This window comes from Canis aureus, chromosome 10 (assembly GCF_053574225.1).
Source record: "Canis aureus isolate CA01 chromosome 10, VMU_Caureus_v.1.0, whole genome shotgun sequence".
Taxonomy (NCBI): domain Eukaryota; kingdom Metazoa; phylum Chordata; class Mammalia; order Carnivora; family Canidae; genus Canis; species Canis aureus.
In genome coordinates this window covers 51,961,464-51,988,889 of record NC_135620.1, presented here as the reverse complement: position 1 = coordinate 51,988,889, position 27,426 = coordinate 51,961,464, and the positions used below count along the sequence as shown (strand labels likewise).

The 27,426-nt window shown below is 46.0% G+C and overlaps 1 protein-coding gene across 1 annotated transcript in view; it reads left to right on the top strand.

Moving 5' to 3' along the window:
• The first annotated feature begins 11,069 nt into the window (after positions 1-11,069).
• Positions 11,070-27,426, top strand: part of B4GALT1 (beta-1,4-galactosyltransferase 1) — a 52,231-nt gene continuing 35,874 nt past the window's right edge. Inside the window, exon 1 of the mRNA XM_077912280.1 lies at positions 11,070-11,548. Within this exon, the coding sequence (XP_077768406.1) occupies positions 11,131-11,548 (418 nt within the window). The 5' untranslated portion in view covers positions 11,070-11,130. The remainder of the gene's footprint in view (positions 11,549-27,426) is intronic.

The following is a 27,426-nucleotide window of genomic DNA, read 5'->3' as shown; positions in this document are numbered from 1 at the left end:
CCCAGGACATTTATCACAGTGAGGAAAGATGAGAGAAAGGACAGTCACAAGAGGCCTTTGAGAGCTGGCCTGGCGTGGCTGGCCTGAGGGGAGGTAGTGAGACCTCCATGCACTCCTGGGGTTTTCTCCTTTTTTTTTTTTTAAGACTTTATTTATTTATTCATGAGACACACACACACAGAGGGGGAGAGAGAGAGAGAGAGAGAGAGAGAGAGGCAGAGACACGGGCAGAGGGAGAAGCAGGCTCCATGCAGGGAGCCCAACGTGGGACTTGATTCTGGGTCTCCTGGATCACACCCTGGGCTGAAGGCGGCGCTAAACCACTGAGCCACGTGGGCTGCCCCGGGGGTTTTCTCCTTAAAGGGCCTGAAACCCAGCACCAGGGCTTTGGGATTTGCTTTCATTATGACATACAAAGCCTGTATTGGGGCGTACACTTCCCGTGGTGAACAGGGGGAGGAAATCAACATGGGTCAGGTGCCTTTGTGGGCAGACAGACCTTACCTCCAGTTGTCAATGATCATGTGGGATAGCTAGCTGTGGGAACTTCCTATACTTTCCCCAACTTGCGTACACAAAATGTCCTCAAGGCATGTCTAGCTGTTTGCAGAGTTCTTGCTCCTGGCCTGGAATCTCTCATTTCTGACAGGTGTGAGAGCATGGCTTCTGAGAAAGCAGGTTGAGGGATTAGGCTGATCACAATGGCAGGAGACTCGAGATGTGGGGATCCTCTGTCCACACCAGAGGGCTGGCCAGGCCACTGAAGTCCTTTGCTGGTCCCTTCCTACTAGGTCCTTCTAAAGAGCCCCATGAGTGTTCCCCTTCAGGGACTCTGCCCAGAAATGGGAGAAACTAGACCCTCCTCTGAGGACTAACATCTGAGCCCAGGGAAAGGAGGACCAGGTGAAGCCTCTGTAGACAGCCTGGGTCCCCCACTGCCCTCTGCCTGGGTCTGGGCCTTGCCACTAAGACTACAGAGTGTGCCCAGAGGTGAAGGTCTCCTTAGTGAGAGGAGACAATGATTAGACTGGGGAAAGAGCATGACAATAATTGCCAACTTTTATACAGTCAGGCACTATTCTCACTTTTCTTATAACACGATGAAGTAGGTATAGTATTCTCAGTGAGGCAATGAGATTTTAGATACCTAAGGTCACCAAATTAGTGAATAGGAGGCTTCAGAGTCTGGGCTCTTAATTTGCCACACAGTCTACAGGTGTAAGTAGAGATGCAGTGGTTTCAGAAAGCAATTCAGAAACCCCAGTTGTGTGGGATCCTCAGGATGGTGGGGTATGGAGGTTTGGAGTCACCAAAACCTGGGATGATGCCTTCAAGGCACTATGCTAAGGCAGGTTTCCATTTAGGACCTGGAGGCTTTAAAATTAGAGTGACTAATACTCCCGGTTTTTCCAGAACTAGGTCCTGGGACGTGGGATAGTCCTGGGCAAACAGAAGTAAGTTTACCATCCTATCTGTAACAAACTCCCTGGGGTTTGGGCTGAGCTTGAATCATTGCCATAGACTTCAGGACCTGCCTGTGGGCTAAACTCCTTCTTATATCTCCAGGCTAGAGATTCACAGAGTGGCATGCTGATTAGGAAGGTGGTCAGGGTAACAACCAGACTCTTGGGAAGAGCCGATTATACCATCAGGTGGCTCTACATTAGGGACATCACAGCCCTCAGAGGTTCGGGGAAACAAGGTGCCCTGTGGTATGGCCAGTCCTAACACAATCAGGAAGGCTGGAGCAAATTCTCAGGTGAGGAGTGGCAGCGAGGTTGGCAGCCACCAACTTGGTAGTCTCAAAGGAAGCCACAGCCCAGCCTGCTGCTTGCAGGGAGGAAGTTTCTTTTCTGATTCCTGAGACTTCATTTCTGCTATGGATGACCTCTTGTCTACATACCTGCCTGGTAAACCCACAGTGACCTGCATTCTAGGCCCAGCAGCTCTTACCCTTCTTCCTCTCTGGCTTAGTTCCCACTTGCCATATATGAACGTGTCTATCTGTCAGTCTCTTTGGTTGTGAAGATCTGAAACTCACTAATGCAACATCTAGAAGATTTCAACATAAGGAGATTGGATTCTGAGGCACAGAAATGGTATCAGGCCTCAGGAGGGATGCAAATGGGGCAAGAAGCCTAAGGAATGTAAGTGGTGCTTTTTTCATTTCTAGGTCCTCTCTATGGTCTGTTTCTTTCAATCAGCTTTCTTTGCTTCTCTGTGTATTGACAGAAGGTAGAATAGTTATATAACTTCAATTCCAGCCATTCTTAGGGTGGGACTGACTGTTCTGAATCTCAAAACCAAATTCTCAGGAGAGACCCTCTGACTGGCCCAGCTTGGGTCAGATTCTCACATTTGGTCCAATCAGCTGTGGCTGGAGGGTGGGTGGAAGCAGTACAAGAGTGGATATGGAGAACTAGGTCCAGCAGGGTCAAGTTTTTTGGAAAAATTCACCATGAGCTGGCTAGACACTTTTACTCTCTATCATACAGATTTTCTAGAACTGACAAGTAACTGTGTCTTCCCTTTGCAGAGTTTATAAAATTTCTTTTGTGGGTTCCTCAGTGCTTGCTTGGTTCAGGGTTATTCTCACTTTAGAATATTGTCAAAATAAATTTGGGTAACTGTGGTAAACTATCAAAGTCTAGTTCTCAAGCCTGGTGACCCATCACCTCTACCTTATATGGCACCCTGCTTTTTTCTCCTTTCCTTTCTGGTTTAGGATCTGGCTACTCAAAGTGAGATCGACAGACCAGCAGCATTTACAGTTTTTATTAGAACTGCAGAATTCCCCCACCCCTGCCCACATATTCTGCATTTTAACATCTCCCCAGGTGATTTACATTAAAGCTTAGTAAGCACTGGAGGGGCTTCCTTGTCTTCTAATAGACTGGAAATTCTAATGGCAGGTCTCCATTCAGCAGATGTCTGTTGTACCCTTTCTATGTTCAAAGTGCCTTGCATTGCCTTGCAAGGGACAAAACTTCTCAAATGCAGTAATGAGGGGATTAAAACTTAAAATAGTGGTTGAAGAGGATAAATTCATTATATGGCATCAGAATTTTCTTTTGAAATAATCCTGCTGGAGGTGGAGGGAAGTTGGAGGTATAGATGGAGCAAACATGGGATGATGGAAGCTGAGGTTCATTATACTATTCTTCCCACTTGTGTGTAATTTTGTAATTTTCCATAATAAAAATTAAGAGAAAGGAATAATGGTGGACTACATTGTAAGAAATCATCTAGCTGCTCAAAATAAATTTTTGTTTCCTGGCCAAATGAAGTACATGAAGTAAATCCATTCCACTTCCAGTGGGATTGCACAATCCCTGTCAGAGACTTTTGGAGGACACAGGCAGTAGGAAGAAGTTTGGAACATTGGTCATGTGCTAATGATTTTCTAATTTTGTAAAAGTAGGGGTGGTAGGTTCTTTCTGTCATTTCAAGCTGACTTAAGGAAAAGGAGGAAATTTGCCAATTCATGTAACTGATTAGTCCAGGGGCAGTCAAATATGGCCATACTAAGGCACATACCCCTGTTTCTGTGTTGGCTTAACTCTCAGGGAAGCTCTTTCCATATATATGATAGCTTGTAGGGGGTAAATAGTGTACCTCCAAAATTCATGTCTACCCAAAACCTCAGAATAGATTTTGTTTGAAAATAGGGTCTTTGCAAATGTAATTGGTTAAGTCGAGATGAGGTCATACTGGATTAGGTGGGCCCTTTTTCCAGTGATTGGTGTCCTAGCACGAAGGGGAGAGGACCCATTGCCAAAAACACCCATAGACACAGAGAAGGCTATGTGAAGACAGGGACAGATTGGAGTGATGCAGTTAAAAGCCAATGAATGCTGGGTTGTTGGGAGCCACTGGGAGTAAGAAGAGGCAAGGAAAGTGTGGAAAGTATTTATGGTGCCAGTAGCAGCAGCTTGAACAGTCTTGAAGTGGTGGTGTTGAGTATTCACCAGCAGTGGTGATCATGGCAGAGCAGGGGTGAGATTGATTATTTTGCAGCCAAAAACCTTGATTGGCACAATGACTGTATTTAAAGGATCCAAGTCAACTTGTAGAGTGTTTGCATTGTTCCAGGGCTCTATCTTCGGCCCACTCTATCGTTTAACATGAATATCAAAAAGTGAATGTTGTGTCAGAAGGCATTGATGAAAGTATGATCTTTGGAATTATGAAGGCGATTGATGATCCTGCTCTCTACTGTTGCTTGCACTCCAGCTGGAATGCTGCATCCAGTCCTGGGCACTGGTCTTTTATGAAGGAAATAGGCAGACTGGAACCTAGTCAAAGAAGAATGACCAGAACAGGGCAGAAAATCAACCAAAAAGCATGAAGAATAGTAGAAATGGGAGGTATCACATTCCCTGCCTCTGGAGAAGGGGAATTTGGTGATCTGCATGCTTGGGTCTCAGATTTTCTAAGGACCAATGCCTATTTTTACGTCCTTTCTAAGTGGGATTGCCTACTGTGATTTCTGTCCCTGTTTTCTATTGTATATTGGATGTATAGGGGGAAAGATAACTTACAGAAAACTTGCCAGTTCAGTACAAGCACTTTTTTGGATTATTTGAGTAAACTTCTGACATGATATCAATTACCCTCCAATTCTTATATGTATATTTCTAACATAACCACAATACAACCATCAAAATCAGGAAATTGGGCAGTCTGGGTGGCTCAGTGGTTTAGTGCCACCTTCAGCCCAGGGTGTGATCCTGGAGACCCAGGATCGAGTCCCACGTTGGGCTCCCTGAATGGAGCCTGCTTCTCCCTCTGCCTGTGTCTTTGCCTCTCTCTCTCTGTGTCTCGAATGAATGAATGAATGAACGAATGAATGAACGAATGAATAAATAAATAAAATCAGGAAATTAATGTTGATACAATACTATCACTGTATCCTTAGTCCCCATTCAATTTCACTGGTCATCCCCGAAATATTTTACAGCAGAAGGATCCACTTCAGAATCATGGTATTGCATTTAGGTGTCATTTCTCTTTGGTCGCCTCCAATGGGGAACAGATCCCCAGTCTTTCCTTGACTCTCATGAACTTAACATTTTTAAAGATTTCAGGATGGTTATTTTCTAGAATGTTTCAATATTTGGGTTTTTCTAATGTTCCCCATTGAAACTGTATTTTGTGGAGTTACTTTGAAATTATGTAAATATCTTGTTACTCATCAAATGTTCATTCTTTTATTTATATCAGTATGAATTCATGGTTTCTTATTTTGTTCAATTGGCTGTAAACTGTTCCTATCAATATTTATTTTCATGCTCAAATTGTTCCAGATTTGGCCAATATTTATTTTCATGCTCAAATTGTTCCAGATTTGGCTCCTTCAAACTGATTTCTGTGTTCTTTTGACATATTCTCATTATTCTTTGACCCCTTTTTAAAGACTTTTTGGTACATGATTTTCTTCTTTTTTTAAAAGATTTTATTTACCTATTCATGAGAGACAGAAAGAGAGAGAGGCAGAAACACAACACAGGCAGAGGGAGAAGCAGGCTCCATGCAGGGAGCCCAACGTGGGACTCGATCCCGGTTCCCCAGGATCATGACCTGAGCTGAAGGCAGTGCTAAACCACTGAGCCACCCAGGGTGCCCGGTACATGATTTTCTAGGCTCATCTTGTAATATCCCTGGTCCATCCCTGAAATCAGCCTTTTCTCCAAGAATACCTAGTTCCTTTTATTAGATAATGATAGTGTTAGATATGCTCATTGCTATTGGGAAGTTTCTGCTCCCAGCACTTCTCCCAGGAATTTACTCGTATTTACATGTAAATATATACACACACCCCTATATTTATTTCATTATCTATCTATATTTTTATCTATCTATATATTGAAAATCATGAATTCACACCAATTTCTCATATATATATATCAGTATATATACTGATATATACTGATATACTCAGATATATATGTATATGTATATGTATATGTATATGTATATGTATATGCATATATAGTTACTTTTAACCAGTCTCCCTGGGTTTAACAATCCTTTCATCCCACTTGGGCTCTAACACCCTGTACTAGGCTGCCCTAATTCACAGAAACCCCTAATACCGTAATACTCCATGTAGGTCCTCGTTACTCTGCTTGGGCTTTGACACCCTGCACTGGGCTTTCATCCTCCCCACTCATCACTCCACCCTTTCTCTTTATTGGTTGGGCTTTGACACACTGTATGGTGTTTAAACTCCTACCTTGCTTATCCCTACCTAATGGTTTTTGGACTGATTTGCTCAGGGAGAGGAAGAGGAAGGGGAAGAAGGGAATTTGCTTTTTTTGATTTTGAGGAACATATCTGGACCTGATTGAGATGATGAAATTCTATACCTGGAGCCTGACCTGAAGTCTTAACAGGCTGAGCCTTTGGGGGATCTAGGAGGAGATTAATGTATTCTACATGTGGAAAGAATGTAAATAATGTGTGACCACTGGGCAAACTACAGTGGATTAAAAAAGATGGCTGCAGATTCTTTACTCCTCCACCCAAGAAGAGGAGGACACATCTACTCCCTTAGAATCTAGCCTGCTCAATGAATTGTTTTAACTAAAATACCCAAATAAGTGATGCTTAAGGCTGGGCCTTATGGGATCCACATCTTCTTACCTTGTCTTGAAATGCCCTTTTCAGAATGTACCCTACAGTTTGGGAGGAAACCCAAGTAGCTGTGTGAAAGGCCTTTATAGAGAGGTCCAAACGGAGGAGAACCAAGACCCCTGACCCATGATCATTCTAAGCCAACCTCTAGCCCGCACAAACTGCCAGTCATGTGAGTGAAGCCATTTTGGAATTTCCAACTGTGCCAGTGCCTCAGATGACACCATGTGAAGCAGAACTGCCAGTCACCCCACACAATTGTGAGAAAGAAATTGTTGAAGATATGAATTTCTGGGGTGCTATCTTAGGCAGAAATAGATAACTGAAATAACAGTCTACCATGTGCCAGGCACTATTCTGTGTCCTTCTAATTTACTAAGGTGAAAGAGAAATGTAAACTGACAGGTGCAGATAAGGGTGCTGTGAAAGGGCAGAGCAAATACCACTAACCAGTTGAAGGCAGCCTGCAGGGAGAACCAGAGACCTGGGTGACTCTGCTTTGAACAGGCAAACTACAAAACCCAGATCCCAGTTTTTGGCCAGTCAGCACTTCAACTTCCTCTCCCAGTTATCTTCTCTGATGGGATTAGTTTCTACCTGACAAAGTGGGATGTGGAAAGAGGTAGAGAAGGTTGCCTTGGGTCTGTTTCTCATACCAGTTCATGTTTGGACAGCTGGACAATATTGCTTTGATGGCTTCTGACCTTCTGAATCTTTCTGAAGCAAAAAATTTACACATTGTAGGTACCTCTAGATGGGGGTGGAGGTACTGATAACGTGGGTGAGTGGGTCATTGGCTCTGCATGTTCCCAAGGAATAGACAGCAAGTGCTTCTTTTCCTTGCTTCCTGGCCACAAAGAGGGTCATGGAATAAGTCTGTGACCCCTAACCTCCCTCCCCTCCACCCTGTCTCCTGGTAACTACCTGGACACATACAGGATATATCTTCATCTTCCCCGCCTCTCAGTTTTCAGATGGGGGATTATTTAGACCCATCCTCCCTCACTGGCCAGGTATTTTCCTCTAGGCATAGGCTGTTTGGGGTCAGCTTCACACTTCACCAATTCCCTGGTGAACAACTCTTAATTTATGTGCTTAAAATAACTTAGTGGGATGGGGTGCTGGGTGGCTCATTCCGTTGAGCATCCAACTCTTGATCTTGGCTCAGGTCATGAGATTGAGCCCCATGTCAGGCTCAGTGTTGGGCATGGAGCTTGCTTAAGATTCTCTTTCTCAAAAAAAAAAAAAAAAAGATTCTCTTTCTCCCTCTGGTCCACCCGCCGCCCCCCCATGCACCCTCTGAATAAATATAAATAAATAAATAAATAAATAAATAAATAAATAAATAAAATTAAGGATGCATGGGTAGCTCAGTCAGTTAAGCATCTGACTCTTGATTTGGCTCAGGTCATGATCTCAGGGTAGTGAGATTGACCCCTGTGTCAAGCTCTGTGCTGGCTGTGGAGCCTATTTAAGATTTTCTCTCCCTCCCCCTCTACTTCCCACCCACTCCGATCGTGTGTGTGCACACTCACATGTGCTCTCTCTCTCTCAAAATAAAATAACTTAGCAATAGTTCTTCCTTTGTCCCCTTCCCACATAATCAAGATGATCATAAGCATTCATTAAACAGGCAGTTTAACAAATATTTATTTACTCAGTGCCAGCTATGTACTAGTTTAGTTTGAGGAGCTGAGGATACAGTAGTGAAGAAGAGAGAAAGTTTCCAGACTCATGGAGCTGATTTTCTTTTTTTTTTTTTTTATTTATTTTCTAATAAAAGAGACAGACAACAAATAAATATGTTGTGTTGGGTAGTGATGCATGCTCTGAAAAAATCAAACAGGTTAAATAGATTTGGGTGGGAGATTATTCTACATAGGGGTAGTCTGAGAAGACCACTCTCTTAAGGTGACATTTGAGAGATCTGAATTAAATACGAGGGGTGAGCATTTCAAACTAAGTGAATAGCAAGTACAAAGCCTTGTGGCAGGAAGAAATAAGAAAATTCAGAAAATAGCAATCAGGTTAGTGTGGCTAAAGCAGGTAGAGAGCATGGTAGAGAATGATAGATGTGGGTGGGGAAGAAAGACAGGAACCAATTAGATAGGGCTTCTACACATTTGGATTTTTGTTCTGAATAAAATGGCATGCTCTGATTTATGCTTTCGAAGATCTTCCTAGATGCTGTTTGGAGATGAGACGAGGGAGGGGCCATGGAGGAGGTGAAAGCAGGGTGACCAGTTAGAAAGCTACCATTATAACTCAGGACAAGATGATGGTAGCTTGGTCCAAGATAGTTATGAGAGGATTAGTAAGTGGTTAATTCTCATGATTTAAGTGTAGCACTGACAAGACTTGCTGAGGGACTGGAAATGGCATTTGAGCATTAGAGAAGCACATCAAGGACAGACACCTTTTAGGTTTGGGGCTCGAGGAACTGGATGAACAATGGTGCCATTCTCTGAGGTTGGTTAAGAGTGAGAGTGGAGTATAGGGAGCAGGTTGTCAGGGGCAGGATGTATTGACTTTGAGATACTGCTAAGATAGGCACTTGAGAATAAGTCTGGAGATGTAGGCCGGAGATAGAAATTCTACAGTCATCAGTGAACAGATGATTATAAATTACTCTTAGGGAATGTGTAGATAGAAAAGAGCCTCATGTGCTATGTTCCGAGGCCTTCCACAACAGGGGAAGACAGACATTTTGTATCATTAATATACAGACACCATAAGTCACTCCTAGGGAGTCCATACAGACAGAAAAGAGCATCGTGGACTATGGCCTGGGGCCTTCAACAACTGGGGAAGAGGAGAAGACTACAAGGAAGACAGGAGTGACCAGTGAAGCGAGGAAGATCAGGAAAGCCTGGTATCCTAGGAAGCCAAGTGAGGAAAGTATTCTCTATGATCAGGAGTCAACTCCTGAGTCTCAGTTTTCTCACCTGTGAAATGGGGATAGTAAAAGTGCCTACTTCAAAGTGTTGTTAGGATTGAGACAATGCATTATAAAGCAGTTAAGCTTGTGCTTGACTGGCATACAGTTAACTCTCAAGCTATGTGAGCTATCGCTTATTCCCTCCACTTCAGAATTGGCTGCCGAAAGCCTCAGCTTCTCCATCCTCATAAGTAACAACACTTCCACGAGTCCTTCCCAGGGGTGAGGCGTCCCCTGCTCACACATCAAGTGTGCCTGAGGAGCGGCCTCTGGGTCAAATTCGAACCAAGCAACTTCAGTGCCTAAGTCTCTCACCCCGGCAGCCTCCAGCTCTCACGCGCAAATCAACAAGGGGCAAATATGTGGTAAATGACGGTTTTGGAGTTAGAATTCTGCCTTTCAGCAGCTGTGGGATCTTAGGATCTTAACCTTCCCGAGCCGTGAACTCTATCTGTAAAATAGGGGCCATTCCTGCTTCCTGGGATTGCGTCGGAGCTCACGCAAATTGTAAACAAAGCCGGCTGCTCTCCTGCAGGCCCGCCTGGGAGTTACTGAGGCGGGCCACCCTCGGCCACCCTCGGCCACCCTCGGCCGCCCTCCCACTCGAAGCACGGGTCCTCGAGGGGCGGGCGGGACGCACCTCAGACCGAGCTGGGTGGGCCCCCGCGATGCCCTGGGCCGGGCCGTCCCAGGCTGAGCCGGACGCGCGGAGACTCGCGCACTCGGCGCCCCGCGGGGTGCGGGGGAGCCGCGCCTCCTGCTGGGCCCCCACCGTCGTGGAGGGGCCTGGCGCCGCCGGGGCCGGGGCACAGAACGCCCCAGAGAATCCCTCCGCGGCGGCCCCACCTCCTGGGCGTCGGAGCCCGTTTCCTGGACAACCTTGTCCCCCATCCCGCTTCCGGACCCAACCGGGCCTGCCCAGGCGGCCGGGCCGCAACGCCGCCGCGGCCCCCAACCCGTCCAGGCAACGACCGGCCGGCTTCCTGCGCCGCCGCGCCGCGGGCCCAGGCCCACTGCCCAAGCCCGTCAGCACAGCAGGAAGTGGCGGCGCCTCTCGAGGGCAGCCAGGAGGCGGAGGAGGGCGTGGCGGCGGAGGCGCGGCTCGGCGGCGGCCGAGGGCACACGCCGGGGGCTGGGGAGCCGGAGCGCGCAGCGCCGAGCCGGGCCGGGGGGCGCCCGCCGGCCGGGGAGCCGACTCCGCCCCCCGCAGCCCCCCCGCGGCCCCGCGCGCGCCTCGCGGCTCCGCCCCCGGAGGCCCCGCCCCCCGCTCGGGCCCCGAGAGCCCGGCTCCGACCGGCGGCCCCGCCCCCGCCCCGCCCCGCCCCGCCCGCGCCCCCGCCCCCGCCCCCGCCCGCGCCTCGGGCGCACTTCTAGTCGCTGGGCGGCCGCGCGGGCCGGAGTCTCGGCGTTCCGCCGCCTGCCAGCGGGCGCTGCGCTCCCCCGCGCCCCGCGGCCCCTCCCCCCAGAGCCGCGGTCGGGCAGCCTGGCCGGCGGCCCGCGGGCGGGCCGCCCCTCCCCGCCGTAGCCCACCCGCCTCTTAAAGCGGCGGCGGGAAGATGAGGTTTCGGGAGCCGCTCCTGGGCGGCAGCGCCGCGATGCCGGGCGCGTCCCTGCAGCGGGCCTGCCGCCTGCTCGTGGCCGTCTGCGCGCTGCATCTTGGCGCCACCCTCGTCTACTACTTGGCCGGCCGCGACTTGAGCCGCCTGCCTCAGCTGGTCGGGGTCCCCACGCCGCTGCAGGGCGGCTCCAACGGCGCCGCCGCCATCGAGCAGCCCTCCGGGGAGCTCCGGCCCCGAGGGGCCCCGCCGCTGCCGCCTCTGGACGCTTCCTCCGAGCTGCGCTCGGGTCGCGACTCCAGCCCAGGCGAGGACTCCGGCCCCCGCCCCGGCTCGGCGAGCAACTTGACGTCGGCCCCGGTGCCGGCCACCACGGCGCCGCCGCTGCCCGCGTGCCCTGAGGAGTCCCCACTGCTCGGTGAGTCCTCGGGGACTTTCCCGAATTTCCCCGGCAGGGTCCCCTGGACGTCCGCCCGTGCGCTTTCCCGGGCTCTCCAGCCTCCCAGCTCCGGATCGCGGCGCCTCATCCCAGCCGAGGTTCCGGGCTGGATGAGGTGAGAGGGTGGGAGCCTGGGGTGGGGGTGGTACGAGGAAGCCGCAGGCCCCTCTGGCCCCAGAACCGGGGAAGGCCTTGGAGACTTCCGTGCCCCGGCCCACGCCTCAAGGAGTTTTGCAATTTGGGTTTGCTTAGGGCTGGGGGCTGCCCTCGCCCCGCCGCTCTGGGAGGGACCGGGAGGCAGCGCAGGGTGACCCACTCCAGTTTGGGAAACTGATGATGAGGCCCCCAGCGCGGAAAGAAGTTGCCTTCCAGTTCGCATCTAGTTCACGTATCTGGTCTTCCCGTACAGCCACTCTCTCCTGAGCGTGGGTGAACTTTTCCTGAGCTTTTGGGCAAATGTGGTGTTTGTTAACGTCTGGTGTCTCCTCAGTTAAATGCGGGTGTGGGGCGGGGGGGGGGGGTTGGTGGGAATAAATGGTACCTCTGTCAGGATTGTTTTGGAAGATTAGATGCAGCAATATAAACAGGCATTTACATTAATGAAGGTAAGCCCTTGGTAAACTCTGTGCAGATCCCTGCCCCTAAGTGAGCCTAAGCGAGCTGAACCCTCCCAAGGACTGAGGGAGTTTAGTTTGTAGGAGCAGAGCGTGTGTAGTAGGGGCTTGGAGGGCTAAACTGTAACCAGTTCACACCGACTTGTCCCTTCCAGGGAGAAGCGTGGAGTCTCAGGTATCTTGCCCAGATAATCGGAAGGGTGGCCACCAGCCTCTGTGTCAGCATATGCTGGGAGCTTGAGGTGGTGGGTTTTGCATTCCTCCTGTTTGGAGGAGGCTGAGCCCATCCCCTCCGGCAGGATGTTTCCTTGACCTGTGTAATCCACAGGCAGTCAGGCTCAAGGCAGCCACAGGTTGTTCTCCAGATTATCATACAGGTGGCTGCTCATTTTAAATGCCAGTTTGTAGAGGTTCTGGTACTGAGTAAGGGGCCCTGGCAGGAGGGCAGGCATCCTGCCAATAGGAACTCAGTCACCTTCCCGTAAAGCCCTGGCAGAGCAGGCCTTCTATGTGTCTTGCTCAATTTGTCCAATAATTGCTTCAATATTTTCATATCAAGTTTGGGAAGAAGAACATGGAATTGGTCAGACATGAATTGTGGAAATAAGGGGACTTTTTTTTTTTTTATAAAGCAGAAAATTGAATCCCTTTGGACTTGATCTAGGAAGCAGACTAGTCCTATAAAATAAAGTTTAAACTATTTGCTAAGTGTCTGGTCTCAGGCATCTTACAGAGTGTGTCAGAGTCTTTTTCTCGTATGTAAAATGGGGTTGTTGGTGCTTAACTCCCAGGGTTATTTTTAGGACTAAATGAGATTATGTACTTTAAGAACATGGCAAATGGGACTTGGGACTCAAAGTTCCATTTTCTCAGACTCCCAAAGAGATGGCTCTGAACACCAGAGAGAGAAAGCGGGAAGAGAGAGGTAAGTCCCCAGAACCTGGAGAGGCCAGTTTTTTTTCTCTTTAATTGTTCCCTTTATGTTTATGCAGAAAAAAATAAATAACCAAATTAAAGTGCCCCGAAGTTCATTAGATAGATATTTGAGGTATATATATATATAAGGTCTTCTCAATGAAGCGTGAGAACCCGTGGTGCTTTGTTTTTGTTTTGTAATGGCGTTCCTCATGATTGGTGACCGGTTACTGGTATTTCTGAGTTGAATTTTGAATTGGCAGCAAGAAGGGACTTCCTGAGAGATAATATTTGGAGGGCGAGGAGAGAGACCCTGGGCCTGCTCTAGCTTGGCCACTTGGTGTGACATGCATGGGATTGTGATGTTTGGGCTGCTGCTGCTGTGGAGGTACCATAAAGTGAAAGCTTTTTTTTTTTTTTTTTTTTTTTTTTCATTTTAATCAAGCCCTCAGTTTTGAGTGCTTGTGCAGCCCACTGAATGGGGGCTCCTGGCTGAGAGGGGTCCTCGAAGCTGAAAGTCTCTTTAGGAGTGTGTGGGTTGAGGGGAGTTGAACTCATCTGTTCATCTGGGCAGGTGTCAACCAAAGCCCTTGCGGGGTGGTTTTGAGGTTGATGGGAGAAAGCATTGGTGGGGTTTAGAACTGTGGCCTTTTCACTACTTGCGGTTCCTTTCCACGACTTGGCTCTACTTTCTGGTGTCCAGGGGTCTGGGCCAGATACTGTGATAAGCTCCTATGTGGTACGTGGAGGGTAATGACCATGCCCTTCCCTTAAGGAGCCAGGCACCAGACTAGGCTGTTGATGGGCCACTGTTGGATCCCTCGTGGGTTGTCAGAGCCTTGGGATAGACTTCAGATATACTTGGGTTTGAATCCTGCCTCTGTTTACTCTGTCTGTGTGATGTAAGGCAGGTTGCAGTGTTTAGAGTCATTGTAGGCCTTGCCTCAGGATCCCCCATGGGGTAGTGTGAGGCCTTCAGGACTAGGGACTACAGGGGGGAGGGACATGGGCCTTTCCTGAGAATTCCTACAAGTTCTCAGGGGAGTTCTCTCAGAAAGCTCAGGCCTGCAGGCACTGTCCTCTTGGCCCTCAGGCTGTGGCATCTAGTTCACCGAACATGATCATGAGGCTCCCTTTCCCGGCTATCTGGGTATGTCTGAGGCGTGGTCAGCCTGGGAGGAGCAGTGGTCTTACATTTTCTTTTCTTTTCCTGGAATGTTCGCCTCTGCTCAGATTTGGTGGCAGCTTAATGTGACTTAACTGGTACTGGTAGTAGAACTGCCAGCCCAGAGAGGGTCTAGGTGGGGGGCGGGCAGTATCTCAGGTTGGACTGGTTAAGGTGGACAAGACTGACCTAGGGGCTCAAATGGGGCCTGGTACAGCTGACACAGTCCCCTCAGGGGTGCATAGGATGTGTGTGTGGGGGTGGGGTGAGTAGTCCTATACTGCTTAAACCCAGAGTCTTCCCTTGCCCACCTCTGCTTTAAAGAGATCCTCTTCATTTGTTCAAACGAGGACTATGATCTATAGATGGGCACCAGAGAGTCATGGGCTCCTGGGCCAGCAGACAGCCACCATAGGTAGCCAGGGTCCTGGGAAAGCATTTGTCCATGAGTCAACTTGCCCAGCTTTCGTGGGAGCTGTCAACCAAGCCTCTGTTGTGGTTCGTGCCCTTGGGAAAACAAAGCACTTTCTGCATCTCTCCTGAGCTCTCAGCTCTCAGGTGTTTTTCCACCAGCATGCTGTCTGTCCCCTTTTACTCCCTTCTCCCATATGCACACATGTGGATGTGAGCAGGCTGCCCAGGACAGAATGTACTTTGAGGACATCTGTCCTAGCCTCAGCTCGGGGAAGAGCTCTCTCTCTCCCTTTTGGGGATGAGTTTTGGAGCCTCATCACTTCCTGGCTTGGAGTAGAGCCTCATCCTCAGGGTGGTGTGAGGCATGGGGAGCCTCCCCTTGTCCAGATCTTTAAGCTTTGGGAAATTAGATAGCTAGTATTTTAAACCAGTTTGTCCTGTTGTTTTACCCTGGGAAAATAGTTTGTTGGCAAATAGAAAGATATGCCTTCTTGTCTAACAGTCTTGAGATTGAGAAATACCCTCTAAGACTGTTGGATTTGCTTTCTTCCACTCAGCCTGATGGTGGCAGGAGTGATTCCTGCCTGTTGCCATCTATCCCAGACTCTAAGCAAGCATGGAAGCATCCACCTCCTTGGAGCATGGGGAGCAGGAGTCAAATGTGGGATTGTATTCAAACTGCAGCCTCTTGGACCCATAGCATCCCAGGATGGGACTTTCTAGTTCCCTGTCCCCATCTCTCATTGTGCTGGGGCTGGAATTTGGATCCTGATTCCAGCCCAGTGCTCTTCCTTGAGGCTATTGCCCAGTAGACACCTAGGGTAGAGGCTCAGAGCAGGCTACTATGACCTAGAATTTGGGAGGATCCTTGCTAGGTATGTCTGTGTGTCCACCTGAAAGGTCTTATGTGGCACCTGGCCTGGCTGGACATCCTTGCTGGCTAAGGCATCTGGTAGCTTCATTCATTTATTTCCAACAGTGTGCCTGTGTTGTGCTTGGTACTAGACCTGCAAAGAGGAAGATGACAAAATGCCTCCTTTCGGAACTCACAGCCCAGGCAGTGGAGGCATATTGAACTGTACTGATGTCATTTAGGAAACTAAAATATGTATGTTTAGTCTCTCCTGCCAATCCTACCTTTTCTTTCTTTTTTCGGAAACCCAGAGTTGGTATCAAAGTTCTTCAGTCCTGGTTTTGGTTGTTCCTCTAATTTCTGAAGCCTTAAATTAGCTCTGCTGAGTAATCCGTACCTTGCTGCTTTATAATGACTGTAATAAGACATCAGCAGTCATATGATATGGTCTTTGTGTAGCAACAGGGTCCAGGCTGAGACTAGACTAATTTATGGGTTGGGAACGATGGGACAGTTAATGTTCAGGCAGTCCCTGCCTTTCTGTGGGTTTCACCCTGGGGACCTTCTGGGCTTTGGGGGCAGGTCTGGGAGCTCATCCTCTTTGGGCTGAGCTGGGCTCTGGGTGTGTAAGAAGGGGCCCAGTTGTCCTGTGGTCAAGTTGAACCTAGTGATTTCTCCCCTGCTTGCATACCAAGTGCCCCTCCTATGCCATCTTCACTATTCAGTGTTCCCTGCCGGCTCCTGACGACAAGAAGCAGAGATTGGAATTCTGCTTGTAATTGTATCCACCTGGAAATTCCAGTTGTTCTTATCCAGTTTAGTAGCAATCCATTTGTTTTAGGACAAGTGGTCTGCCCTTGTGGCTTAAATCCCCTGAGTACTGGCACTGTGGCCATTTTCCACTTGGCCCTGGCACTGCCCAGGGTAGTCTAGGCAATGAGATCATTGTAAAGGCCAGCCAGCCAGACCCTAACTCCTGAGGAAGTTAATAAAGCCTGGGATTGTAAGGGTTCCTGGGCACCGGACTGTGGCTGTGATTGTAAAGGCCCCAGTTATGGAGGTCTGTGTTTACCTGGGCCCACGCAGGTCACATGCTTGGGGAGAGATTGCAGATCCTCTGGTAAAGGTCAGAACCTCCAGGTTCAAAGGTCATGGTGGCTTAAAGTTGGATAGAGTCTGTTTGGGAGCTGGTTCTGAGTGGACGTGGCCTAAAGGGATTCGTCCTTAGAAGGCAGAAGGGCTGAGTCACACGCTCAGTGTTTCAGGTTCCACTTTCCAGCCTGGCCCCAGCCCGCCCCTTCCCTACACAAATGAAGGCCAGGAGATATATAATTGGCTGTTGCTGAGTTCTTTGGCAGTGATTTTAATGTCTGGTCTGGGTGTGTTATGTAGCTGCTTCCCTTTCCCCTCTGCCACCTCTCCAAAGCCCCTCACAAAGCCCAGAGAGAGAACGATTTGCTTCCCTGGAATGCTACAGGCTAGGGCTCTGGGTCTTTGCTTTTCCCTGTATTTTTTTTTTTTTTTTTTGAGAAGTGGGTAATCTCCCTCCTTTTTTTTTTTTTTTGTAAAAGGTAATGCAGGCTTATTGAAAATAAGTTAAAAGAGGTAGGAAAGCACACCTATATTCCTTTCACCTAGAGGAAACATGTTGGTGAATCTCCTGCTAGATCTCCTGCTAGTCTTTTTCATGTATGTACTTAAGAATATAGATGAACAGATAGATTGGTATAAATATAGATAGCCTGGTATCCAGCATTTGTCACTTAAGATTCTTTCTCATGAGCTTGGTCCTACACCTTTAAAAACCACAAAAGCTGTGTCGTGTCATTCTGTCAACTGAATATGCTGTAACTTTGTTTTATCATTCAGTTGTTGAGCACATACATGTAGTTTTTGTTTTTTCTTAGTGGCTCTCTGAGGCTTCTGCATAGAACATTGCACTTTCTGGATTGTTTGGCTAGTAGAGCTTTCTAAAAAGGGGGAATAAAGGGTGAACGCTTTTTTGGGAAGAGCTAGGTTTTAAAACCAGCCTTACTAAAAGATAGACCCATTCAAAATTACAGGTTTACTTAGTGCTGGCAGAGGAGTAACATTTATTGCTGAATGAAGTATATGTCTAGAATTCTGATTAAAAAGGAAACTAGGTACAGGAAGTGCCTAGGGCAGGGGCAGTGGGCCAAAGCTGTAGGACAGACACTTGAGCAGAAATCTGTTGTCAACAGAAGCAATGGGGATGATGCCCCAGGAGTCAGCTTTTTCAGTAACTTCTCCATTTGTCTCCTTAGCAGCCAAGTCCCTAGGCCTGGCTTATGTGGACTGTGGTGCTAGGGAAACACCAGCCTGCTAGCTCAGTGCAGTTGACATGAAGAACTATTTCTACAAGCTGGCAACTCAGACTGTGAAACAGACAGCATAGCATTCCCACCTCCAGGGAGTTCTGAGATCTGGGGAGGGGCTGTGAAGTGATAACCTATGTGCTTCTAGGACTTGCTTTTGAGAGAGCCTCAGAGACCATTAGAGCCCAGCGTGCTCAGTCGGGGACTCTTTCAGGTGGTTTGAGCAATCTGGACTCAGGCCAGTAGGCCAGGCTCTTCCCAAGGTGTCATTCTGCTTTGAAGTTATCCCACTTTGATTGGCCTCACCGGATCTCCATTCTCCTCTTTTGAGGGACACTTTGGCTTTGAGAATCTGCCAGGGGTCATTTGGCACAGAGCCTGGGGTTCTGGGGGGAGGCTATGCTGAGGAAAGGGGCAGGGTCATGTCAGACTGGCATGACCAGTAAGGTAGGAGGTCAGGTTCCTTCCTGCCCCACCACATGGGTCAGGAGGTCATGGGGAGGGGCCCTGATAAGGGGGTTCAATAATTGGCTGGCCCCGGTGACAGGGTACATTTTCAAAATGCCTTTCAAAGTTTCTTCCTGTTTTGCATAATGTCCTTTAGCCTTTTGAAATCCTGAAAGTGCAGAGCTGTCATTAGTGTTTCAGGACACCACCACCGCCAGCTTGAAAAAAACAGGATAGGACTCTACGTTAAGGGTGGGCTTCAGGGAAACTGGGATTTGCATTATAGGAGCTTGGTGACTTGGCATTGAGGTGTTAGGTAGCTCCTGGCATTCAGATGAATATGAAGGCAGCCTGGGCAGGGTCCCTGCCTGACTGAAAACGGGTGGACCTGAGTCTTCACACGCCAAGTCAGGAAGAGCCTTAAGGAAGAAGGTGAATGAAGACTGATTTGCTCACTCAGCAAGCTTTTGTTAGTAACCACACTCCGTGAGCATGGGAGATAGACATGGACAAGGGCTGGTTCCCACTCAGCAGTGGACAGACCCTGACAATAGCGTGTAGTCAGAGAGAGGAAATATGGGTGCCCCCAAGGCACTGCTGAGGAGGTGCAGAGAGCCAGATGGGTGATCTGGGCCAGGTCCAGAACCAAAATGAAGGGCCTCTCTTCCAACACTGATTTTAGCATCCTTGTCTCCCTCAGTGTGTTTGCAGTCTCCCTGGTTGGGAAGAGCAGGGGTCTACTGCTAAGTGTAGCCCGTCATTTCCTCTGGTTGCTGTGACATGGGAAGAAGGCCGTGGCTGAAGTCCCAGCTCCTGCACACAGTCACCAGCAGGGCAGGAGAGGACAGGAAGTGGGAGGCAGAGTGAAAGGAAGATAATGAGAGAGAGAGAAGCTGGTGTAGTGGGGACCATGCTGCATAGAGGAGAGCTGAAGATAGCTAAACCGAGGGCCCGAAAGAAAGAAGGTGAAGGGAGAGAAAGCTACAGAACGAGGGGGTTCTTGGTCTCAGGCGGTTAGGGGCAAGCCTCAAAGGCCACCAGTGTGAGAATTCTGAGATCTGGTCCTCCTAATTTATTACATCATTTTGGGCAAGTCCCAACTCTGGGGGCCCCTCTTTCCCTCTGTGAAGTTTGAGTGGGCTGGACCTGTTGGCTTTGAGCGTCTTCCTTCTCTTCCTCCTAAAGTCTAGGTTGGTATGGGGGGAAATCCTGGTCACATCTGCAACACAAAAGACCTCTGAAATTCCCTGTGAAGCTCACTACCCACTGCCCATTTCAGGGATCTCCTGGTGAAACTTCTGTTGAGAATTTTGTCTTCTCTAAGGAGGCACAAATGTTTTAGCGGATGAATGGCCTTTGAAATGGCATAGGGGATGTTTCTTTTCATCACTGTAGCTGTTTCGTATGGGAGAGATGTTTTTCTTTCTGTGCCTCAGTGCTCTCCCCTGTGAAATAGGGTAACAATAGTGTCTGCCTCATTGTGAGGTGGGTTGGTAGGCATAAAAGGGCCTAAATTAATGCCTAATACTGAATAAGCTCTGAATTTATGTTATCTATTATTGGTAGCACTAATAGTTATTATTTGTGATGATTTTGGTTTTTGCTTTGTAGGATTTCTTCATGTTTTTAAGAAAATACATCACCACATTAAATGTTTAAAAAAATATGATTCTGTTTACTATGTAAACAAACATGTGCCTACCACTATAACAAAACTTGACTATACTTTCGAAGTGCATACATACTCTACTCTGTTGTAATCGTAGTTTGAAACTATTTTAGCATTCTGCTAGTTTCATTCAACTCTTACCTTAAACTGTTATGTTATTCACAATTATCCTAATTATCTTTTCCGAGCTGCTATCTAAAATTCTTATGGAGGGGCGCCTGGGTGACTCAGTGGGTTAAGCATCCGACTCTTGATTTCAGTTCAGGTCATGATCTCAGGGTCATAAGATGGAGCCCTGTTGGGGCTCCCTGCATACTGGCGAGTCTGCTTGAGATTCTTTCTTTCCTTCTACCCCTCTCCTCTCAAGTAAATAAATAAATAAATCTTTAAAAAATATCAAATCCCTGTGGCTGTTCCCTTAGCATTCAACATTCCAGGTTTCTCTGTCATAGTCTTTTTTAAAAAAATATATATCATAGATCATGTTGAACATTTTTGCTTATGTTTAGCTCTTTGCTTCAGTTGAATTATTTCCTTGGAATAAATTTGGAATAAATTTCTAGAGAGGAATTCTTAGGCCAGAGGAGATTGTCACCTTTATGACATTGGTTCACATTGCTACTTTGCTTTCCAGAAAGGTTGGAATAATCCACAGGCCCTAAACTTTAAATTTCTGGACTAGGGGTATTAGCTTTTAAAGAATATAGATACCTAGGGAAGGTCAGATCTATCTGGAGTCTCATATTTACACTCCCGGCTTTTGTGTGTGTGTGTGTGTGTGTGTGTGTGTGTGTGTGTGTGTGAAGCTCCTTGTGTAGGGCACTACTGCCATGTTTGATATGGGCTCTTCCTGTAGGCAGGCTATGGCATCTGGGCTGTTCCTGCTGAGGTGTATCCACAAAGGAGCCTTACCTGGTGGCTCTTTGAACACCTACCTCATGTGCCTTTGCCAAAGAATTAGCTTACACAAGATAAGAAATTGTCCTTCTTCCTTTATTTGTGAAGCCAAACCCGTAGAATAGAGGCAGACCCTCGCTTTAAAAGGCTGGCTTAAAAATGGTGTTGATCTAAAACTTTGCCTGGAAGTACCACATGCACCTATCCAGAAAAGCCATGTTGAGGTTCTGACGGGTTAACCCATGTGGATCTCCTCCAGTCTGATTGAGGGGATTCAGAAATGAGGCCCAAAGGAAGAAAGACTTACATTATATCGGGCAAAAATAAGTTGATCAGTAGCTATGAATTGCCAGTTCTGCCTTTATGGCCACCCCCTTCACATACCTTTTTTGTAGATGAACAGGTGCCTGCTGACGTCCATAAGTAGTAGAATGACTTTAGAACCAGTGATTTCAGTGACCAGAGGTTTACAAATTAAGCAGATGGGGTGCATTCAACTTGTGACAGCTGCTCCTTTCATCTTGTAGCCACTCTTGTCCTCTTCTGCTGCATTCCACAGCAGTCAGCTGCGATTTAACACTTTAACACCATACTCCCTGGAGCCATGTGTAGTCAGGCTAGAGCTCTTATCTAGCATATTGTTCCTGGGGTGTCCAGGGCAATACTTTCTTCCTTTGTAAAATGGGGAGATAGTTCTTACTTCAAGGGGCTGGTAAGAAAATTGAATGAGATGAGGTATGTGTTGATATCAGTGCTCTGTCTTTTGTTCAATGTCTAACCCTATTCCCTTGGGTGCAGAAGACCTATAATCAATATAGTAGGGTGCAGAGTAAAATTTCATCCAAATGCAGGTTTGTTTGTTTTTTCATCTGCCCTGAGGCAATTAAGTGGCTCAGGGAGAGAGGTGTGAGTATGTAACCACAACTGGAGGACAAGGTTTAGCCTGCTTAGAGACCAGAGTCACTAAAGAGACCTACCCCAGGCCACAAGGAGGCCTCCATCTTTTTGCATCTACAACACTGGGAGCTTGGAGTGTGTGTTGCCATGTGTCAGATGTGCCAGGATTCAGTGGTGTTCCACAGCCTGCCCTTCTCCAGGTGGACATTTTTCATCAGTGTCCTGGGGAGAGGCCATCATAGGATATAAATAGGTGAATGGAGGGAGCATTGGATGATTCGTGGAGTCTCAAGGGGTGAGAAGAGATGTGTTAAGAAGAGTGGGAGTTGGGGGAGGGGGCAGCCTGGGGTGCCGAGTGACTTGGGGTTGGTGTGTTATTAGAAAGACTTAGGCAGAAGTCTGTAGATAGCCTGTCTTGTAAAAGAAAGTAAGAAATATTGATCTGTAGTTCTTTTTTTTTTTTTTTCAGTTTTTAAAAGTATATTAAAGATTTATTGAAAAGAGAGAGAGTGCACACACGTGCACCAGCTAGGGGCTAGGGGAGGGGTAAAGGGAGGGAGGGAGGAAGGGGGGGGAGAGAGAGAGAGAGAGAGAGAGAGAGAGAGAGAGAGAAAGTGAGTGTTGAGAGAGAGAGAAAGAGAAAATCCCAAAGCAGACTCCCCACTGAGCTTGGAGTCTGACCCTGGGCTTGATCCCTATGATCTTGACCTGAGCCGAAATCAAGAGTCAGGATGCTTAACTCACTGAGCCACCCAGGTACCTCACAGCTTTATTTTATATAATTGATAAATATCAATGATTTGTAGTTTTCTTATTGTGATATCTTTGTCCATTGTTGGTATCGAGGTGGTACTGCCTCAAGAATGAGCAGGGGAGTGTGCCCTCCTCTTCCAGTTTTAGGGAGAGCTTATCAAGGATTCGTATTCTTCAGATGTCTATAGAATTCACCATGAGCCATCTGAGCCTGGGCATTTCTTTGTGGGATGTTATTTGATTACTAATTCAATTTCTTGTTGCATGTCTATTTAGATTTTCTGTTTATTCTTGAGTCAGTTTTGGTAATTTGTGTCTTCCTAGAGATTTGTCTCCTTTATCTAAGCCACCTAATTCATTGGCATACAGTTGTTCACAGTATTCCCTTGGGATCCCTTTTATTTCTCTGAGGTTGGTAGGGGTGTTTCCTCTTTTATTCTGATTTTGGTAATCTGAGTCTTCGCTCCTTTTTTCTAGCCAGAAGTATGTTGTTTTTGTTGATCTTTTCAAGGAACCAACTTTTGGTTCACTGATCTTCTCTATTGTTTTTCTGTTCTCTATTTCATTAATTTCTGCTCTAATCTTTATTATTTTGTTCCTTCTGCTTGCTTTTGTTTGCTCCTCTTTTTCCAGTGTCTTAAGGTGGAAAGTTAGGTTGTTGATTTGAGATGTAAAGGTCATGTAATTTTAATATTTTATTAGATGCTATCAAATTGCCCTCCAATTCATGCTCATAACAGTGTTTGAGAAGTGCCTGTTTCCCACATCTGTGCCAGTTATCAATCTTTTCTATTTGCCATCGATGATCAAACATATCTTGTTTTAATTAGTTTCTTTGATTACGGATGATGTTGAACAAACTTTCATGTGTTTGTTCATTAGCCATTTATCTTCTCTAAATTACTTGTTAATACTTTTACCTGTTTTTTTTTTTTTTTTTTTAAGATTTATTTGTGAGAGAGAGAGCACGTACATGTGTGTGAGTGAGCAGGGGAAGGGGCAGAGGGAGAGGGAGAGAGTCTCCAACTGACTCTGTGCTGAGTGTGGAGCCCAACGTGGGGCTTGATCTCATGACCCTGAGATCATGACCTGAGCTGAAACCAAGAGTCGGACAAGACACTTAACCTACTGAGCCACCCATTTTTCTATTAGTTTTTAATTATTATTTGTAAATATGGTCTGTTACCTATATTTTAACTTTTTTTCTGGTATCTGGTATCTTTGACCATACAGAAATTTCAAATTTTTTTGTATTTAAATCTGTCTTTTTCTTTTTGGCTTCAAGGTGTTTTTACACTCAGGAAGGTCTTCATCCCAAGATTATAAATTTTTTCTATTAGTTGGTTCTTTAATATTTTAGTTCTTGTCTGTGGTTCTAAGCTGGTTCTTTAACATTTTAGTTCTTGTCTGTGACCATAAAAGATGAACAGAATCACTGTTTAACCTTCATGTGTTGCAAGAAACCTTATATTGTACCTAAAAGGCCCTTTGAGGTCTCAGCCTCTTCCAAATCTGGTAGATTCAGGGGAAAAGGCAAAGTAATATTTAATATCTGTTTTATTGCTAAGCATTGTGATGAGTATATACAGGTGACTCTTGAACAACATGGAGGTTAGTAGGGGTGCTGACCCCCCACCCCCTGTGCTATTGAAAATCCACGAATAACTTCTAATTCTCCAAAATTTAACTGCTTTTAGCCTCTTGTTCACTGGAAGCCTTACCGATAACATATATGATGAACATGTATTTCATATGTTATATGTATTATATACTATATTCTTACCATAAAATAAGCTAGAGAAAAAAGATCATTTGTTAAGAAAATCATAAGGAAAATACATTTATGGTATGGTACTGCAAAAAACCTCTGTATAAGTGGACCCATGCTGTTCAAACCCGTGTTTAAGGGTCAACTGTATATGTGTTATCTCATTTACTGCCTGAAAAGAACACATTATTATTCTTGTTCCTTAGAGGGGGAAATTGGAACTGATTGCATCCAAAGTCATCCTGGTACCAGAAAGGTATTATCAGCAATGTGTGGCTAGGTGACTGCCCAGATGGCCTATAGGGCAGCAGCCTCTCCATAGTTGAAGGTCTGGTTTTATTTATTTATTTATTTACCTACTTACGAGAGACACAGAGAGAGAGGCAGAGAGAGAAGCAGGCTCCATGCAGGATGCCCGATGTGGGACTCGATCCTGGGACCCCAGGATCATGCCCTGGGCCAAAGGGAGGTGCTCAACTGTTGAGCCACCCAGGCGACCCAAGGTCTGGTTTTAGATGGAGAGAGGATGTATTTGTAACCAGCACTGAAGTTCCAGAAATTGAGTTAGGGCTCCAGAAGTGATCAGAGGGGCAGCTGACTCATGAATAAAGCTCCCATGAGACTTATTTACATGCTGGAATACTACATTGCTGCTTTATTGGGAAGATTAGAATTGTTGTCAGGTGGTTTAGAGTTCTCTGGCTGCTGGCAGTAGTACAAGACAAGCCATAGTATAATCAAATCAGGCAGCTGGTAAGTCAGAAGTCAGAGCAGAAAAATGAGTTATACTCTAATGTTGGATGGTGTCTGGCTCTTATGGCTCATGAATCCATCCCCACAGCATAGCAGACCTTTTTTCAGGAACCAGAGTTTAGTCTATTGTCAGGGCTTTTTCTCCCTTGTACAGCCCTGGAATGACACATCCAGTTCCATTTTCACACTCCCTTTTTTGTTTCCTTCTTTCCTGTCTTTCCATCTAGCCATCAGACTTTATTTCATGGCCTGTTATCATCACCGACTCTCCTGCCTTATTTTCTTTGTTCTATTTTATTCTCATTCCTATCTCCATTTCCTAGCCCCACCATGAGCAACCATTGTAATATGTTTAATGTATATCTGGTTTTCTCTTGCCAAATTGGATCTGCTGCTTTATATATCTATATATTCACACTTTTAATTAAAAATAATTTTTTAGATTAATGTACAGTAAAATTGGCCTTTTTTGGCATGTAGTTCTATGAACTGTAACACCGTGTATATTGTATAACCACCACCATGATAAGGATTCAGAATAGTTTCATCACCCAAAAAATCCCCCTTGAAATCACATTTTCCTCCCACCCTTAGCCCCTGGTAACCACTGATCTATTCTCCATTACCAGTGTTGTATCTCTTTGAGAGTGTTATAAATATGTATCATACAATATATGTTCATGGATTTTTATTTTATTTTTTTAAGTTTATTTAAATTCCAGTTGGTTAACATACAGTGTTATGTTAGTTCTAGGTGTGCAATATTGTGATTAAACACTTTCATACATTGCCCCGTGCTCATCATGACAAGTTCACTCTTTAATCCCCATCCCCTATTTATTTAACCCATCCTCCACCCTCTTTCCCTCTGGTAACCATCACTTCTCTATAGTTAAGAGTCTGTTTCTTGGTTTGCCACCCCCACCCGCCTCTTTTTTCCCCCTTTGCTCATTTGTTTCTTAAATTCCATATATGAGTAAAATCATATGGTATTTGTCTTTCTCTGACTTATTTCACTTAGCATAGTACTCTCTAGTTCCACCCACATTGTTGCAAATGGCAAGATTTCATGCTTTTTGATGGCTAGTATTCCATTATATATATATGGAATAATTTATTCATCAATCGATGGATACTTTGGCAGTTTCCATAATTTGGCTATTGTATATAATGCAGCTATAAACATTGAGGTGCATGTATCTCTTTGAATTAGTATTTTTCTACTCTTTAGGTAAATACCTAGTAGTACAATTGCTGGATTGATGGGTAGTCTATTTTTAACTTTTCGAGGAACCTCCTTACTGTTTTCCAGAGTGGCTGTACCAGTTTGCATTCCCACCAACAGGGCAAGAGGGTTCTCCTTTCTCTACATCCTTGACAACACCTGTTGTTTCTTGTGTTGTTGATTTTAGCCATTCTGATAGGTCTGAGGTGATATCTCATTGTCATTTTGATTTGTATTTCCCTGATGATGAGTGATTTTGAGGATCTTTTCATGTGTCTGTTGGCTGTACCTGTATTTTTAACTTATGTAAGGTGTATTATTTTATTGTTTATTCTGATTCTAATTTTTTTTTTTTAATTTATGATAGTCACACAGAGAGAGAGAGAGAGAGAGAGAGAGAGAGAGAGAGGCAGAGACATAGGCAGAGGAAGAAGCAGGCTCCATGCACCAGGAGCCCGACGTGGGATTCAATCCTGGGTCTCCAGGATCGCGCCCTGGGCCAAAGGCAGGCGCCAAACCGCTGCGCCACCCAGGGATCCCTGATTCTAATTTTTTTTACCCAGTTCCGTTTTTAATTTTTTAAAAGCTTGACATAATTTCAAACTTAAAGAAAAGTTGCTAGAATTATACAGAAAATTTCTGGATATTCTCTTGGTTCCCCTAAGTTCATTCCCCAAATATCCTTTCACTATAGTTGCAGTTGCTTTTATTTCTCCTCTTTCTCTCTCTTCATGTATATATGTGTGTCATAGGTTGTGAACTGTGCCCCTTTACCACTAAATATTCAGCATGTATTTTCTAAAAAACAATAATTTTTTGTATAACCATAGTATAATAATCAAAATCAGGAAATCAACATAGAAAAATTCCTGTTATCTCATTGCAGACTTTATGAAGATTTTTGTCAGTTGTCCCAAGAATGTCCTTATTGAAGCCCATGCATTGTATTCAGTTGTCATGTCTCTTTAGGCTCTTAATCTGGAACAATGCCCAGGTTTTCTATTATATGATACTGACATTGTTGAAGAGTATAGGCCAGTTATTTTGTAGAAGGACCCTCAATTTGGATCTGATTTTTCTTTGTGATGAGGTTCAGGTTATGTGTTTCTTTTTTTTTTTATGATAGTCACACAGAGAGAGAGAGAGAGGCA